The 16,345-nt window shown below is 37.7% G+C and overlaps 1 protein-coding gene across 1 annotated transcript in view; it reads right to left on the reverse strand.

Annotated features, from left to right (window-relative positions):
• Positions 1–16,345, reverse strand: part of NUP214 (nucleoporin 214) — a 129,275-nt gene that overhangs the window by 105,956 nt on the left and 6,974 nt on the right. Inside the window, exons 2-9 of the mRNA XM_042781459.1 lie at positions 15,293–15,488; positions 14,494–14,645; positions 13,487–13,685; positions 12,516–12,586; positions 11,183–11,246; positions 10,349–10,452; positions 3,559–3,665; positions 2,560–2,626 (exon numbers count right to left, since the gene is read on the reverse strand). Of these exons, the coding sequence (XP_042637393.1) occupies positions 2,560–2,626; positions 3,559–3,665; positions 10,349–10,452; positions 11,183–11,246; positions 12,516–12,586; positions 13,487–13,685; positions 14,494–14,645; positions 15,293–15,488 (960 nt within the window). The remainder of the gene's footprint in view (positions 1–2,559; positions 2,627–3,558; positions 3,666–10,348; positions 10,453–11,182; positions 11,247–12,515; positions 12,587–13,486; positions 13,686–14,493; positions 14,646–15,292; positions 15,489–16,345) is intronic.

Raw genomic sequence — 16,345 nt, forward strand, 5'->3', positions numbered from 1 at the left:
TGTAAATCTTCACCCAAATCCTAAAAAAAAAAAAAAAAAAAGCTTGCAAGCAGCCATCTAAGATGCAACAACTGGTCTCTTCTCATCCAGAGCAAAGAAGAATGAAGAAAACCAAAGACACATGGAAACAATTAGTCCAAGGGACTACTGGACCATGCAAACCTCCACCTACATGACCCTGAGACTGGAAGAACTAGATGATGCCTGGCTATTGTCAACCACTTGGAAAGGGATCAAAATAGGAGATTCTGGATAAAGTGGGAGAAAAATATAGAAAACTCAAAATCAGAAAAATGACCAGGCTTACTGGTCTGACAGACTGGTGAAACCCCCAAGACTGTGGCACCTAGTCACTCTTCAGGCCTGGAAGTGAACTCATTTCTGCGGCTTCTAGCCAAACAATATACAAGAATATAAGGTGAACATTTACACCAGGTAGGTACACTCTGGGGCAATCTACTTCCGTAGTGATACTGCCTCGGAAACCCAAGGAGGGGTCCTTATGAGTTGGGTCCGACTTGACAGTACATAACAACAACAAGGTACACTCACTCCTTAGAAAAATCAACCATGGGAGACAGGAAGGGTAGTATTTGCACAGGGCAATAGCTCAGAGGACAGGAATACATAGGAAAGAAGGACACAGCAAAAGGATAACCAGAGGGAGGAAGTGGGAAGAGAACTTTTATATTATGAGGATTGCAATCAACATCATGAAACAAAATGTGCATGAAGTGCTATATGGAAAATGAATTTGCTCTGTAAACTTCTACTCAAATCACAGTTTAAAAAAAAAAAAAAAAAGCTAACATTTTGTCTTTCAGTGGTGACCAAAACTGGGCAGCATGAATAAAGGGGAATAGTCTTTATTAAGCAGCAAAGAGAGAAAAATAAAACGTCTTTCAGGAAAGGGACTATAACCATACTATAAGATTTAGCTATGGAGTGAATATTATTCATGTTTTCATAATAATATACACAAAATTGATCAACTTTCAAAAACCATCTATAGACAAAGTCTGTGATTAATAACTGATAATGAGTAATAAAGCATATTATTTAGAGATAAGGAGGTAATCATTAAAAGAAAAAGTTTGAAGGTTAAAAATGGGCCCCTCTAAAGAGCAGGAGAGCTCTGGTGGCACAGTGGTTAAAGCATTTGGCTGCTAAACAAAAAGTCAGTGGTTTGAACCCACCCGCCACTCCACCAGTGAAAGATGAGGCAGGCAGTCAGCTTCCATAAAAATGTACAGCCTTGGAAACTTATGGGGCAGTTGTACTGTGTCCCATATGGTCGCTATGAGTTGGAACTGACTTGATAGCAGTGGATTTGGGTTTAAAGAACAGGACTGGAACAGGAAGGGGTGGAGCAGGGGATAGTGACTCTTTTCATTAATAAGCCCTCCTGTACAATTTGATTTTTTAAGCATGTACATAAAATATTTTGATAAAAAGTAAAAATAAAGATGTATTTTTAAAGCATGGACATATAAAATATCTGTGCTATTAAAAAACTATAACTGAAGTCAGTCGAAGGTAGGTATTTCCACAGCTGCAAATCAGAACGTAGAATTCTGTCCTACAACCTAGAAGTGGCTTCATTCTGAACACATGAAAGCCATGCCACTTATAGAGGCCAACTTGTCTCCCAAAGAATGATAAATGATGAATGATTGAAGAGGCACAGGCAATTGTGTATGGGGTAGAGAAGTACTTATTTCTTTTTTATAAGGGTCTACAAAACAGTTTTAAATTCAAGCCAATGTTTTAAATGGAAAAGTTTTCTTTTTCACCTTGTCTCCTCTGTGGTTACTCTCTGCACAATCTCTAAGTAGATGGTTTATCATCAGTACCCAGTCCACTTCTTCAATGCAAGGAGTAAGTGAAAAAAGGAAGAGAGAGGGATATTTACGTGCAGAAGGATTTTTTTTCTTTCTCACTTTTATTTCAAAGTTAAGCAATTTCTGACGAGTCACAATTTGCTATTTTCTACATGTCTTCCTCAATCAAGGGAAGATTATAGATTCTTGTATAATAGGAACAGGTTCAAGGAACAGAAAGAAGATAAAGATAATAAAACAGAACAAAGCAGATGAAGTACGAAGTCTCCTATATATCAAGGTATACTTTTGTTGGAGGTTGATTACATAGTTTGCCTCCAGACTGTGGGCCTAAACCCTCAAAGAACCAAAATAAAAAAAACTCACCACCACCAAGTTGATTTCAATTCATAACGACCCTATAGGACAGAGCAGAACTGTCCATAGGGTTTCCAAGGCTGTAAATCTTTACAGAAGCTGACTGCCTCATCTTTCCCCTGAAGAGTAGCTGGTAGGATTGAACCACTGACCTTCTGGTTAGCAGGTCAATGACTTAAAAACTGCTCAATGAAATCAGCACCATTGATCCAAGGCACTTTGTCCTTTAAGCTTTGTGTATATCCAGAAACTGAATAACAGGGATGTAAACCTTATTTAAATCTCAACCCCATAGCTAATTCCCTCCAAAATCTTTCTTTGGAAAGTATTACAAAAAAGTGACAAAAAAAAAGAAATTTACCTGATCACTTTGTCGAGCAAGGATACTAACTTCTGTGGAAGCTGCAGATGCTGCCAACACTAAATCCCTTTAAAGAGTAAAACCAGAAGACCATTAAATTCAAGCACAGCAACAATTCTACCTTGATTTGGTTCTGCAGTAACACCTATGAGGATATCCCCCAAATGTTAAGGAAAGGGTAATTTTCTATATGGCTGAAGAAAGGTAGGAAAACTTTACATGTGAAATCTTACTTAATAGACTTTCACAGGATAACTCACTGGAGATTCAGCCAAGTATATCCACATAAGGACATGGTAAAGACACAACAGAATCAAGTCAAAATTCATAATAAAGAAACCACCCTATAAGCAGAAAAATCTAGTCATGGGGATAGAATCTGTGCTTCAAGTAATCTATTTTTCAAATTCACTTGCTCTCGGAGAGAAACTTAATCTATTCATTGTTGCTGTTGTTAGCTGACATCAAGTTGGCCCCCAACTCACAGCAACCCCACACATAAACAGATGGGACCGCTGTGATCCCTAGGGTTTTCACTGGCTAGTTTGCAGAAGTAGATGGACAGGCCTTCCTTCCTAGTCTGTCTTAGTCTAGAAGCTCCACTGAAACCTATTCAGTATCACAGCAATGTGTAAGCGTACAGTGACAGAAGAGTAGTGGTTGTACCTGGGACACACTAGTCAAGAATCAGACCTGGGTTTCTTGTGTGGAAGGAGAGAATTCTACCACTGAACCACCACTGTCCTTCAATCTGTTCCTCAGATACCAGTTTTTTCCTAAGTAGTCACTGGGGTTTCTTAGAAAATAGACTTTTAAGATTAGTACATATTCAATCTAAATAATTCAAGATTGAAAAAGTAGAAAGGTATTATCTAGCATCAGCTAGAAGTATTTTCAGAGCATCCAAGACTCTATGTTCCCCTCCTGCAGAAAAAAATTCAAAGGGTAAAAGAAGGACTCAGTGAAAGTAGGAATCCATTACTTGGGTTCTACACTCACCATTCCTCAACATAATTGAGGAAGTAATGATGCTGTCTCTCTGTACAGCTGCCATAGCAGGGTTCCATGAAGTTCACAAATATCTCAGGGTGCTTTTCTTCTTTTTTCTATAAACAATGAACAGAGTTGAGAAAAAAAACTCGTGATTTTTTTTCAATTCAACACAATTGTTGGTGGTGTAAAGTGCCGTCAAGTTTGTTCCAACTCACAGTGACCCTATATACAACACAACACTTCCCAGTATTGTGCCATCCTCACAATCATTGCTGTATAAGCTCATCGTTGCACACTGTGTCAATCCACCTTATTGAGGGTCTTGCTCTTCTTTTACTCCTTTACCAGGAGGCTGTCATTAGAACAGAACCAGGGGACACTGCATGGTTTAAAATCAAGAAGGGAGTTCATCAGGGTTGTATTCTTTCACCATACTTATTCCATCTGTATGCTGAGCAAATAATCCGAGAAGCTGGACTATAAGAAGAAGAACATGGTATCAGGATTGGAGGAAGGCTCATTAACCTGTGATACACTGAGAACACAACTTTGCTTGCTGAAAGTGAAGATGACTTGAAGCACTTACTGATGAAGATTGAAGAATACAGTCTGCAGTATGGATTACACCTCAACACAAAGAAAATGAAAATCTTCACAACTGGACCAATAAGCAGCATCACAATAAATGGAGAAAAGATTGAAGCTGTCAAAGATTTTGTATTATTTGGTTCCATAATCAACACCAATGGAAGCAGCAATCAAGACATCAGATGACATATTACACTGAGATAATGTGCTGCAAAAGACTTCTTTAAAGTGCTGAAGAGCAAAGATGTCTCTCTGAAGGCTAACCCAAGCCATAGTATTTTCAATCACCTCATAAGCATGTAAAAGCTGGACAATGAATAAGGAAGACCAAAGAAGAGTTGATGTTTTTCAGCTGTGGTGTTGGCAAATGATACTGAAAGTACCATGGACTGCAAAAAGAACTAACAAATCTGTCCTGAAAGAAGTGCAGCCGGAATGCTCCTTGGAAGCAAGAATGGCCAGACTTTGTCTCACCTACCTTGGTCATGTTGTTGGAAAGGACCATTCCCTGGAGAAGGATATCATTCTCAGTGAAGTGGAGGGTCAATGAAAAAAGGAAAGGCCCTCAACGAGATGGATTGAAACAGTGGTTGCAATGATGGGCTCAGGTATAGCAAGGATTGAGGTTGGCACAGGACCAGGCAGGGTTTTGTTCTGCTTTACATAGAATCACTAAGAGTTGGAGTCAACTTGATGACACCTAACAACGACTTTACTAAGCATGATATTCTTCTCCAAGGAAATGTCCTTCTCCAAAGTACAAGAGACAAATTCTTGCCATCCTTGCTTCTAAGGAGCATTCTGGCTGTACTTCTTCCAGGACAGATGTGTTTGTCCTTCTGGCAGTCTATGATATATTCAATATTCTTCACCAATACCATAATTCAAATGCACTGATTCTTCTCTGGTCTTCCTTATTCATTGTCCAGCTTTTGCATGCATATGAGATGACTGAAAATACCCTGGCTTGGGTCAGGCACACTGTGTTAGACTGGGTTCTCTAGAGAAGCAAACTCAATAAAGCTTAGAGAGAGAGAAAAAAAAAAGAAATTTATCTTAGGAAAATGGCTCACACACTTATAGAAGCTGGCAAGTCCCAAGTTCTTGGATCAAACGTCAAGCAGGATTTTCCGACTCACACAGCTGCAGGAGTTGAGGAGCTCAAAGTTGGCAGGCAGTATACTGGCTGTTGACTCCAACGAATGACGAATCCAAGACTTCCAGGCCGAATGGAGGATTGTTCACTCATGGACTGTTATAGGCAGCACAACAGAATCCCGATCCGCAGAAGAGTTATCTCTTTTCCCAGGATGGCCATAAATATACTGGAAACAGGCCACACCCCTAGGGAAACTCCCTTTCAACGGATTGGTTGCTCAAAACATATACATCTGATCCCATCATGGGAACAACCTATACCACAATTGCTTAAACCACACAGAATTGTGGTCCAGCTAAGCTGACACATAGCTCCAACTATGACACACACCTTATTCCCATTCTTTACAATGTTAACCATAATTTGTTATGATCCACACACCAAAATGCCTGTGCATAGGCAATAAAACACAGGTAAACATCTTTCTGGTATTCTTTGCTTTCAGCTAAGATTCATCTGACATGAGCAATGATATCCCTCGTTCCATGTCCTCTTCTGAATACAGCTTGAATTTCTGGAAGTTCCCTGTTAATATACTGTTGTACCTGTTCTTGAATTATCTTCAGCAAAATTTTACTTGCAAGTGATACAATGATATCATTTGATAACTTTCACATTCTGCTGGATCACCTTTCTTTGAAATGGGCACAAATATCAATCTCTTCCAGTCAATTGCCCAGGAAGCTGTCTGCCAAATTTCTTGGCATAAACAAGTAAGTGCCTCCATTGAAGCATCCATTTGTTGAAACATCTCAGTTGGGTATTCCATCAATTCCTGGAACCTTGCCTTTTACCAATTCCTTCAGTGCAGCTTGGACTTTTTCCTTCAGTATCATCAGTTCTTGATCATATGCTAACTCATGAAATGGTTGAACATTATCCAATTATTTTTGGTATAGTGACTCTGTGTATCAATTGTGTATCAACTCTTTGGTATAGTGCCTCTGTGTATCAACATCAACTCTTCTTTGGTCTTCCTTATTCATTGTCCAGCTTTTACATGCTTATGAGGTGATTGAAAATACTATGGCTTGGGTTAGCCTTCAGAGAGACATCTTTGCTCTTCAGCACTTTAAAGAAGTTTTTTGCAGCAGATTATCTCAGTGTAATATGTCGTCTGATGTCTTGATTGCTGCTTCCACTGGTGTTGATTATGGAACCAAATAATACAAAATCTTTGACAGCTTCAATCTTTTCTCCATTTATTGTGATGCTGCTTATTGGTCCAGTTGTGAGGATTTTCATTTTCTTTGTGTTGAGATGTAATCCATACTGCAGACTGTATTCTTCAATCTTCATCAGTAAGTGCTTCAAGTCATCTTCACTTTCAGCAAGCACTTCCATCTTCTTTTGATGCCTCTTGCATCATTCAATATTTTGCCCAAAGAATCCTTCAATATTGCAAATCAAGGCTTGAATTTTTTCTTCAGTACTTTCAGCCTGAGAAATGCCAAGCATGTTCTTCCCTTCTGGTTTTCTAACTCCAGGTTTTTGCACATTTCATTATAATATTTTGTCTTTTTAAGCCACCATTTGAAATCTTTTCAGCTCTTTTATGTCATGATTTCTTCCTTTTGCTTTAGCTACTTTCCGTTCAAGACAACTTTCAAAGTCTCTTCTGACATCCATTTTGGTCTTTCCTTCCTTTGCTGTCTTTATGACCTTTTGCTTTCTTCATGTCTGATGTTCTCGATGTCATCCCACAACTCATCTAGTCTTCGGTCACTGGTGTTCAATGTGTCAAATCTGTTCTTCAGATGATCTCTAAATTCAGGTGGGATATAATCAAGGTCATATTTGGCTTTTGTGGACTTGTTTTAAAACTTTCTTGAGCTTCAACTTGAACTTGCATATGAGTAATTGATGGTCTGTTCCACAATCAGTCCTTGGCCTTGTTTTTACTGAAGATACTGAGCTTCTCCATAGCCTCTTTCCACAGATGTAATTGATCTAATTCCTGTGTATTCCATCTGGTGAGGGCCATATGTATAGCTGCTGTCCATGTTGTTGAAAAAAGTATTTGCAATGAGTAAGTCATTGTTTTTAGAAAATGTTATTATGCAATCTCTGGCATCATTTCTATCACCAAGGCCCTATCGTCCCACTGTCAATGATTCTTCTTTACTTCCAGCTTTCACATTCCAATCGCCAGTAATAATCCATATATTATGCTTGCATGTTTGGTCAATTTCAGACTAGAGAAGTAAGTGAAAACCTTAAATGTCTTCATCTTTGGCTTTAGTGGTCGGTGCATAGACTTGAATAATAGTATTTATTGATTTCCTCACAGGAATACAGTCATTATCCTATCACTGACAGCAATGTACTTCAGGATAGATCTTGAAAGTCTTTTTGACAATGAATGTGTGACGCCATTCCTCTTCCATTTGTCATTCCCGCCATAGAAGACCACATGATTGTCTCATGAAAATCACCAATACCAGTCCATTTCAGCTCATTGCTGCCTAAGACATTTGTTATGATCCACCCATAATTTGTTATGATCCACACAGCCAAATGCCTTTGCTTAGGCAATAAAACACAGGTAAACATCTTTATGGTACTCTTTGCTCTCAGCTAAGATCCATCTGACATGAGCAATGATATCCCTCGTTCCATGTCTTCTGAATACAGCTTGAATTTCTGGAAGTTCCCTGTTAATAATACTGCTGTACCTGTTCTTGAATTATCTTCAGCAAAATTTTACTTGCATGTGATATTAATGATATCATTTGATAACTTCCACATTCTGCTGGTTCACCTTTCTTGTGCTCCACTTCATTTTTAACAACTTGCAATTTTCCTATATTCATGCTACTTACAGTCCACATTCCAATTATTAATGGATGTTTGCAGCTGTTTCTTTCCATTTTGAGTCATGCCCCAATAGCAAATTAAGGTCCTTAAAGCTTTACTCTATTCACATCATTAAGGTCAACTCTACTTTGAGAAGGCAGTGCTTACTCCCATTGTATTCTGAGTGCCTTCCAACCTGAGAGGCTCATTTTCCAGCACTGTATCAGACAATGTTTCAGGGCTATTCATAACGTTTTCTAGTAATATATAAGACAGTGTTTCACTGGCCAATTTTTTTTCAGAAGTGGATAGCCCCATCTTTCTTCCCAATCTGTCTTACTCTGGAATCTTACTGAAACCTGTCCACTGTGGATGATTCTGCTGGCATTTGAAATATAGGTGGCATAGCCTCCAGCCTCATGGTAACATGCAAACCACCACAGTATGACAAACTGACAGACTAGTGGTAGAAAATATCACCTTCAGGGATAAGAAAATCCTAATGGTATCTTTAAATAAGGTACCTTAATAAATACATTTGAAAAATTCAATCTCATGAAGAACTAGAAAAAGTTAATTTAAAAAAGGAACCTTTTTCACATATCGGATTAGCAAGACATAGGTGCTAGGGAATTGGCAGCCCACTAGTAGTTATAAACTGGTATATAAACTGGGAATGTGAACTGGTACAACTTTTCTGAAAGATACTTTAGCAATGTTTTCCAAAGCCTATTCAAAGAAATCTAGACTATAAACCTGTATTTCTTGACTTAGAAATTTCATTTCTAGGTATTTATACTGAAAAATAAACTAACATAATTACATAAAAGGTTTCATCACAGTATTCTTTAAAATAGAGAAAAACTGAAAAGACCTTGAATATCCAACAGTAAAGGAACCATTAAAAGTAAATCGATATTTACTCAAATGAATAAATACAGATTTAGTGATAGGGATGTTTGCAATTTTACTATTAAATAAAACAATGTTGCAAAACAGTTTAGCTTAACTTCTACTTACATAAGCTCTTTATTTTCTTTTCAACTTTTTATTGTGATTTGGGTGGTTTACAGAGCAAATCCATATTCAACTATCCACACACATTTTGTTTCATGTCATTAACTGCAATCCTCACAATATAACATCACTTATCCCACTTCCTCTGTGTTTCCCATTTTCATTCTTCCTTCCTAACCCTTCTTGTCTTCTGAACTCTGTCCTTGAGCAAATGCTGCCCTTTAGATCTTGAGTGCTGGATTATTGTAATAAGTGCGTACCTGCTAGTGTTTCTGTTCACCATATAGATCTATTGTTTGGCTGAAAGCTGAGCCTTGGGATTACATTCAATTCCTGTCCTGAAGGGTGACTATCAGGAGTCTCACCAGTTTCTACCATATCAGCAAGGCTGGTCTTTTACATGATTTTGAGTTTTGTTCCACATTTTTCTCCCACTCTATCCAGGACATTCTAATGTGATCTCTTCTAGAGACTTGGGAGTAGAAGCTGTGCACTAGTTCTTCTGGTCTCAGGGTTGTGGAAGCTGAGGTTTGTGTGGTCCATTAATCCTGTGGACTAACTGTGTCCATCCATCTTTGATTTTCTTCACTCTTTTTATCATTTGCATTTTTAAAAAATCCCACTGCAATTCAGGCAATACTTTGTAATCTTGTTACTGATATTCTTTTCCTAGTCTTTAAGACTCAGACCCTCACTTTATTCCAGTCTCTGCCTAAGTAGTGCCTCCTCAAAAGAAAACTTGCTGAACTATCCAACCTAAAAGGGCACCCCTGTAACCATCTTTTCCTTACACTGCATTATTTTCTCCATCACACTTACCCTTCTTTGATCCCAATATTTATTTGTTTATTGACTACCATATTCATTAAAAGGAAAGTTCAACACAAAAGCAAGAACTTTGCCTTGTTTAAAACTGTACTCTCAGCTTTAAAATAATGCCTACCACACTGAAAGCATTCAATAAATATTTGATGAATACATAAGTGAAAAATCTTTTTAAATGGTGAACATCAACAAGCCTCAAAGCAAGTTTTATAATTTTTTCACCTTGTAATTAAATAATAGAACATGATATAAGAAAATATCATAATTTTGTTCCCCAGGCCTACTGCACTTACACTTGAAGTTGCACCATCACTGACAATAAGTAAAGGAAACTAAAACCTAAACCTTCAAACTTCATTAGAAGATGTCTTTAATGGCTGAAGAACAAAGATATTCCTTCCACATACATACAGGTAGTAACGCCATCACTACATCTGGAGAAGTTTCCAAGGTCCCATCTGCAGCAGCATATACTATTGTGAAGACATATGTACCGATCCATAGCACATCCAGAACTGAAAGACACACACACACTCTAGTAAGTAGATAGTAAAAACCACAGCAACCAGATGCAGCATAAACCATCTGTGTTAGGAATAACCAAAAAACCAAACCCACTGCTGTCTATTCCAACTCACAGTGACCCTACAGAACAGATTAGAACTGCTCCACAGGATTTCTGAGGCTATAAATCTTGATGGAAGCAAATTGTCACAATTTTCCCCCATGGAGTGGCTGGTAGGTTCAAACTTCCAATCTGTTGGGTAGCAGCTGAATGCTTACCACTGCACCACCAGGGCTCCTTATTTTCAGAATAAACACAGAATATTATAAAATTAACATCCTATGGATAAAAAGTCAAAGTACTATAGCTTTAACAAAGCTCCAGATTTCAACGACTAAATGTAATTCACAGATTATATTGCATTCTTGAGTCACAAATATTCAAGAAGCCCAAATTCATTCCAAAGTGGTATTATAATCAGGGCAGATTATAAAGAATAGTAATAAAAACAGGGATTTATTTCAGGTCATTTAGCAGAGATAAAGGTATCTACCAGAGAACTGTCATTAAGCTGACTTAATTAGCTATTTGGAATTACAGAATTATCATAAAGGAAGTACTAACACTGTACTGAGAAGGTACATAGGTACCTATGATTGGAAATTTCTACAACACCTAGCCAAATTACACAGATAGTGCCTCGTTAGAAATCAGTCCAGTAAGAAAAGCAGATGTGTTACCTCTGACTGGATGATCCAACTCATAAAATGGAGGGCAAGGAATGACTTTTTTTTCCTGCAAAGTCTGAAAGAGATTTGGAAAATTGAAAAAAAAAACCTGTCAAATGGAAGAATCCCTAAACCAACAAAATTGTTAAACACTTTACATTCTATGTTTCATCCCCCTAACCAGGAGAGAATGAACAAATGTCTACTTCTAGAACCCTTTGCTAGACAAATACTCACATGGAGGGAATGATGTTCAATACAATACTGTTACTGATACTAATGTACATCATCAACGATGGAACAGGTGTATAAATGATATCCACTCAATGGCCTGATATATAGCCATTAAAAAGAATGAAATGATTTACTGAGTTGTAATAATATACTGTGCAAGTTAAAGAAAAAGGATCAAAAGTAAACTAATATAATCAAACCAATTACATTATCTCTTTAGAGGATAATGCCCTAAAAGACTATATACCAGATTTCATGTAACAACTTTTAGCAATTGTTGTTGTTGTTATTTGCCATCAAGTCGGCCCCGACTCATAGCGACCCCTCCTTGGGTTTCCGAGGCAGTATCACTACGGAAGTAGCATTGCCCAACCTTCCTTCCGAGGAGCAATAACAAGACACAAAACCTTAACTCTAAATCTATACCACCTTACTCTACACACCATCCAATCTCTCAAGGAGGACTGCACAGCAGCACAGAACTCAGCATTGCTAGTGAAACCCTCCTTCATGTTCAAACTTGAATGCACAAATGTGGATTCTCTGCAATGCAATGTATAGTGAAGAATGTTTATGAATATTATCTTAAGAAAATCACAGGGAGAGAATGATAGAGTGTATATGCAACACTGGGCATACCCATTTTCTCTGTTGTCTATAGTCACAGAAACTGACCCATTAGAATGGGCTTTGTTAGAAGGACAAATCTTACTGTGTTTTTTACCCATAGTGATTTTGCATTATGGTAGGTAATAATAATAGCCTTTCCACTAACTCCTCTTCCCTTTGAACTGTTTTTATGGAATGCATAAGGGTATTAAGTTTGGATCAACATATAGAGTATGATCTTATTTTTTATTTAAGGAATAAAACAAAAATCAGGTATTTTACACATAGGTTATTTTTACAAGGATCTGGAAGGTTCTCCATTAAACAGAACATATAGAGGCAAGCTTCTAGGAAAGTTACAGAATAGAAGAGATGATGAATTTGTTACAATGAGGATAAGTTACTTTTCATTGGAATAAACAACAAAGATACCACCAGGCCACACCAAAAGCAGTGGATAACTTAAGTAAGAAAAGCTCTTAAGTCCAGGATAAGAACTTACAGGAAGATACTGGACCACAGTTCCATTTTGTTTTCCCACCGCCAGCTGCTTTCCTTTGGGGCTCCAGCACACTGAGCAAAGAGAATGCTACCAATTAAAAACTGAAGAAAACAAAGGAAATCAATGAGATCTGTCACAAAACAGTTATGTAACCACCACTTCTCTTTCCTTCTGTCAGTCCACAGAAGGCTGCAGAATCACCCCTATTAGGCAAAGTGAAAAAGAGTAAGATTATCTTAATGACGCAAGCTACTCATGACTTATCACTGGGCCATCCAACTGAGAGCTAAATATGCTATTCAATGGAGTATCACCCAGAAAGCTAGAGAGTACAGACAGCAATGTAGTCTTTAAATGAGACAAGAATAAAGAAAAGTCTTCAAACACCAAGAAATCATTTTACTGTTTCTATTTGTATTTTCAGTGTCTTTCCCCAGAGGTACAGATGACTTTCAGAAATAATTATTCTTAAAAATATAGTTCTACAAGCTAAACAATTATGTATGTCTAAATGGAGAGCGTATCCAAGATCATATACAGGGTTGGCAGACAATGGGCCTCTCGAAGAGTATGAAGGGATGGACACTGGGAGGAGGTAACTATGGGGAGGAAGTGGGAGGGGAGCTGCTGCATTGTAAATTTTGGTCAATGACATGAGACAAAGTATATGTGAACTGCTGTATGAAAAGTGAATTTACTCTGTAAATCTTCACCCAAATCCTAATAAAAAAATATATATATATATAGTTCTAAACTAGCTGTACCAAAATATTTCTTTCTCCAGAAAACCTACGAATACTTAGTAAATCATGCATGCTGTTTGGCTTCAAGGACATTGACTATAGAAATGAAAAAATGCTCTCTCCATTTTTACCCCCACCTCATAATCAGTCCACTTTTATTTCCAGAAATTAATTTTTAAACAGATCACCATTACTATATGTTATCGAATGAAAGCCTTTATTACCCACCAGACGTTATGGCTACTGTAGAAGGAAGAGTCGCACACACTTTCACCGTTTCTGTAACTTGTAGGACAGCTATACTGCCATCAGCCAGACAAACTGCCACCATGGAGGGAACAGTGGGGTTCCACTTCATATCGATCACCATGCCTCCTGCATCTTTTAAAAGTTTGTGATAGGCAAATGGGCGTTTCTGCTGTTTAGCCTTTTAAAACAAAGCAAAAATAAACTAATAAACACAAAGAGACACTGTATCTTCAGAGGAAGCTGTTGATTATACAAGTTTTTTCATATCCTACTTCACATTTCTCCACAACTATGAAAAAGATTTAGCTCTACACAATCTATTTGTTATAGAAAATTTCAATATAACTTTGAAAATGGCAATTATTTTAACACATTCAAGAAGGATTCCCAAAAGAATATCAAATTCAAAGTAACCCACAAAGAGCAGACACTAGATTAATCATGGCTCTGCTCATTAATAGTGTTAGGACATTAAGCAATTATCTTAATTCTTTGAACCTGTTTCTTCATTTATAAAATGAAGGTAACAGTACCAATCTGTAAGGCTATAGTAGGCATAAATGAAGACAAGGCATATAAAGCACTTAGCACAGACCCTAGCACACAGTACGAACACTCAAAATTACTATTATTATTATTAAAAGGCTTAAAATGGAAAACCATTGTATTAGAAGGCCAGAGACCTAGAATACAGAAATTGTGTTATTACCTATTAACCCTATAACTTCAGGCAAGTCATCTAAGACTCCCTGGGCTTTGGCTGTGTCACATATAAATTAGAAATGATAATACTTTGTCATGAAATAACCTCTTGGGTGTCCTTTCTGTCTTAGAACTGTCACTGTTAAGTCTTAAAATATTTTTTACCCATATGTCAATTAGAAAAAGATATCAAAGGTCAACCTAAGAAGCTTCCAAGTTATGATTTAATACCAAGAAATCTTCTTAACTTCGTATGTTGACCCTAGAGTTTTCCAGTAGCTTACCTCATTTGAGAATGTGCGAACATCAAAAAAGGCAATAATGGAGCCATATTCACTTGACATCATGCACACAGAGAGTGTGAGGTTATCACAGCTCAGGGCCAGGTGATGTATAGGGAATTTCATAGGCACCAGCAAGCTTTGGACTTTATCAACTATGAAAATATAAAAAAAGACAAAGCAGAAAAGCCATGTTCTAAGCACAAAGTCACTACCAGGTCTATGAGAAGTAATTTTTGCATCTATAGAAACACACATATACACACACACTGAAACCTAACTATGCAGATAAATCCTAACTTTCTTATAGATGTATAATGATACATTAAATATCCCAGGGACTCTTTTTCATACAACCCAGGGAAGCAAACTGTGGCTGTTGCCCTTGTTAACTATAGTATAGTCAGTCCTGTGCTCATATTTTTGTAAAAATGCCCCAAATGTTACATGCTACCATTTGTTTGATTAGTAATGTCATGTAAATTAAAAACTCATTTAATTAAATCCTACAAATCCAGGACACAAGTTCAACTAAGCAAAAAAAAAAAAAAAAAAAAAAAACCATGGCATAATGGAAGTTCTTCCTTCCTCTGAGCTTGGAGAAAGAGAAATATAAAGGGCCAAAGAGAACACCTAGAACAGTTTCCAGCATCCCACGTGGAACTTACTTTTCTTGAGGAGAAAAAGGTCAAAATTAGGCAAAATGGCAGTTTTAACAGTAGAATAATTACTGAGAAGAAAACTACACTAGCACTTCACCACAGTCCTCTCTCTATTATGTAGCATAAGTCAATTAACTTACCAATTTTATTGGGATCATCCCCAGGTTTATTTTGAATTAGAAGATTTTTAGTAGGAAAAATCTGCAAACCACTGGCTCCACCAGCAAAGACCAGACCATACTTGTTGGACACAGCAAGCAAACTTGAGCGTTCCTTGGGCAACTTGTCAGGGGACTCAAAGATTCTCACCTTCTTCAGTGCTCTAAACTGAAAATCCTATTGTGAAAGATTGGGGAAAAAAAAATTAATTCAAAATTAAATCACATCTGTCATATTCCAAGAGACCCACTTCTAATACAATAAAAATATATAATCCCCTGAGGCCAAGGGCAGTGTGTGTCAGTAATCTTTAAACTACCTGTGCTTATTACCATGGCATCTAGAATAGTAAGTGCTTATTAGCATTTGTTGAACTAAATAAATGAGGAAGAAAAACCTTGCATGAAGTCTTCCTTGACTAATCCAACTCACACTTCTCTCTTCTCTTTCTGAATTCTTACTATATGTATTCTCTCAATCACCAAATTACATTTTATTATTTATAAGCTTTTCCTATTTCACGTTAAGTATGTACTGCCTCAGACCTAGAGAAGAGCTTAAGAGTTGTTGAATATTGAAAGCATCACCCAACTACTGTGAACCCTAACTTCCAGTGCAAAACCAAAACCAAACTCACTGCCTTTGAGTCCATTCCAACTCACAGTGACCCCCACTGGGTATCCAAGGCTGTAAATCTTTACAGAAGTAGATCACCCCATCTTCCTTCCACAGAGCGGCTGGTGGGTTTGAACCGCTGACATTCTAGTTAGCAGGCAAATGCCTTACTCATTATGCCTCTGTTGTTGTTAAGTGCCATCAAGTCGTTTCCGACTCATAGCGACCCCACGCACAGCAGAACGAAACATTGCCTGATCCCGCGCCAGCCCCACAATCCCTGCTATAGTTGAGCCCATCACTGCAGCCACCATGTCAATCCATCTCGTTGAAGGCCTCCCCCTCTTTTGTCGACCCTCCACCCTACCAAGTATGACATCCTTCTCCAGGGAATGGTCCCTTCTGACAACATGACCAAA

This window comes from Orycteropus afer, unplaced genomic scaffold, assembly GCF_000298275.1.
Source record: "Orycteropus afer afer isolate SDZICR_OR568_19922 unplaced genomic scaffold, OryAfe1.0 scaffold00123, whole genome shotgun sequence".
NCBI lineage: Eukaryota > Metazoa > Chordata > Mammalia > Tubulidentata > Orycteropodidae > Orycteropus > Orycteropus afer.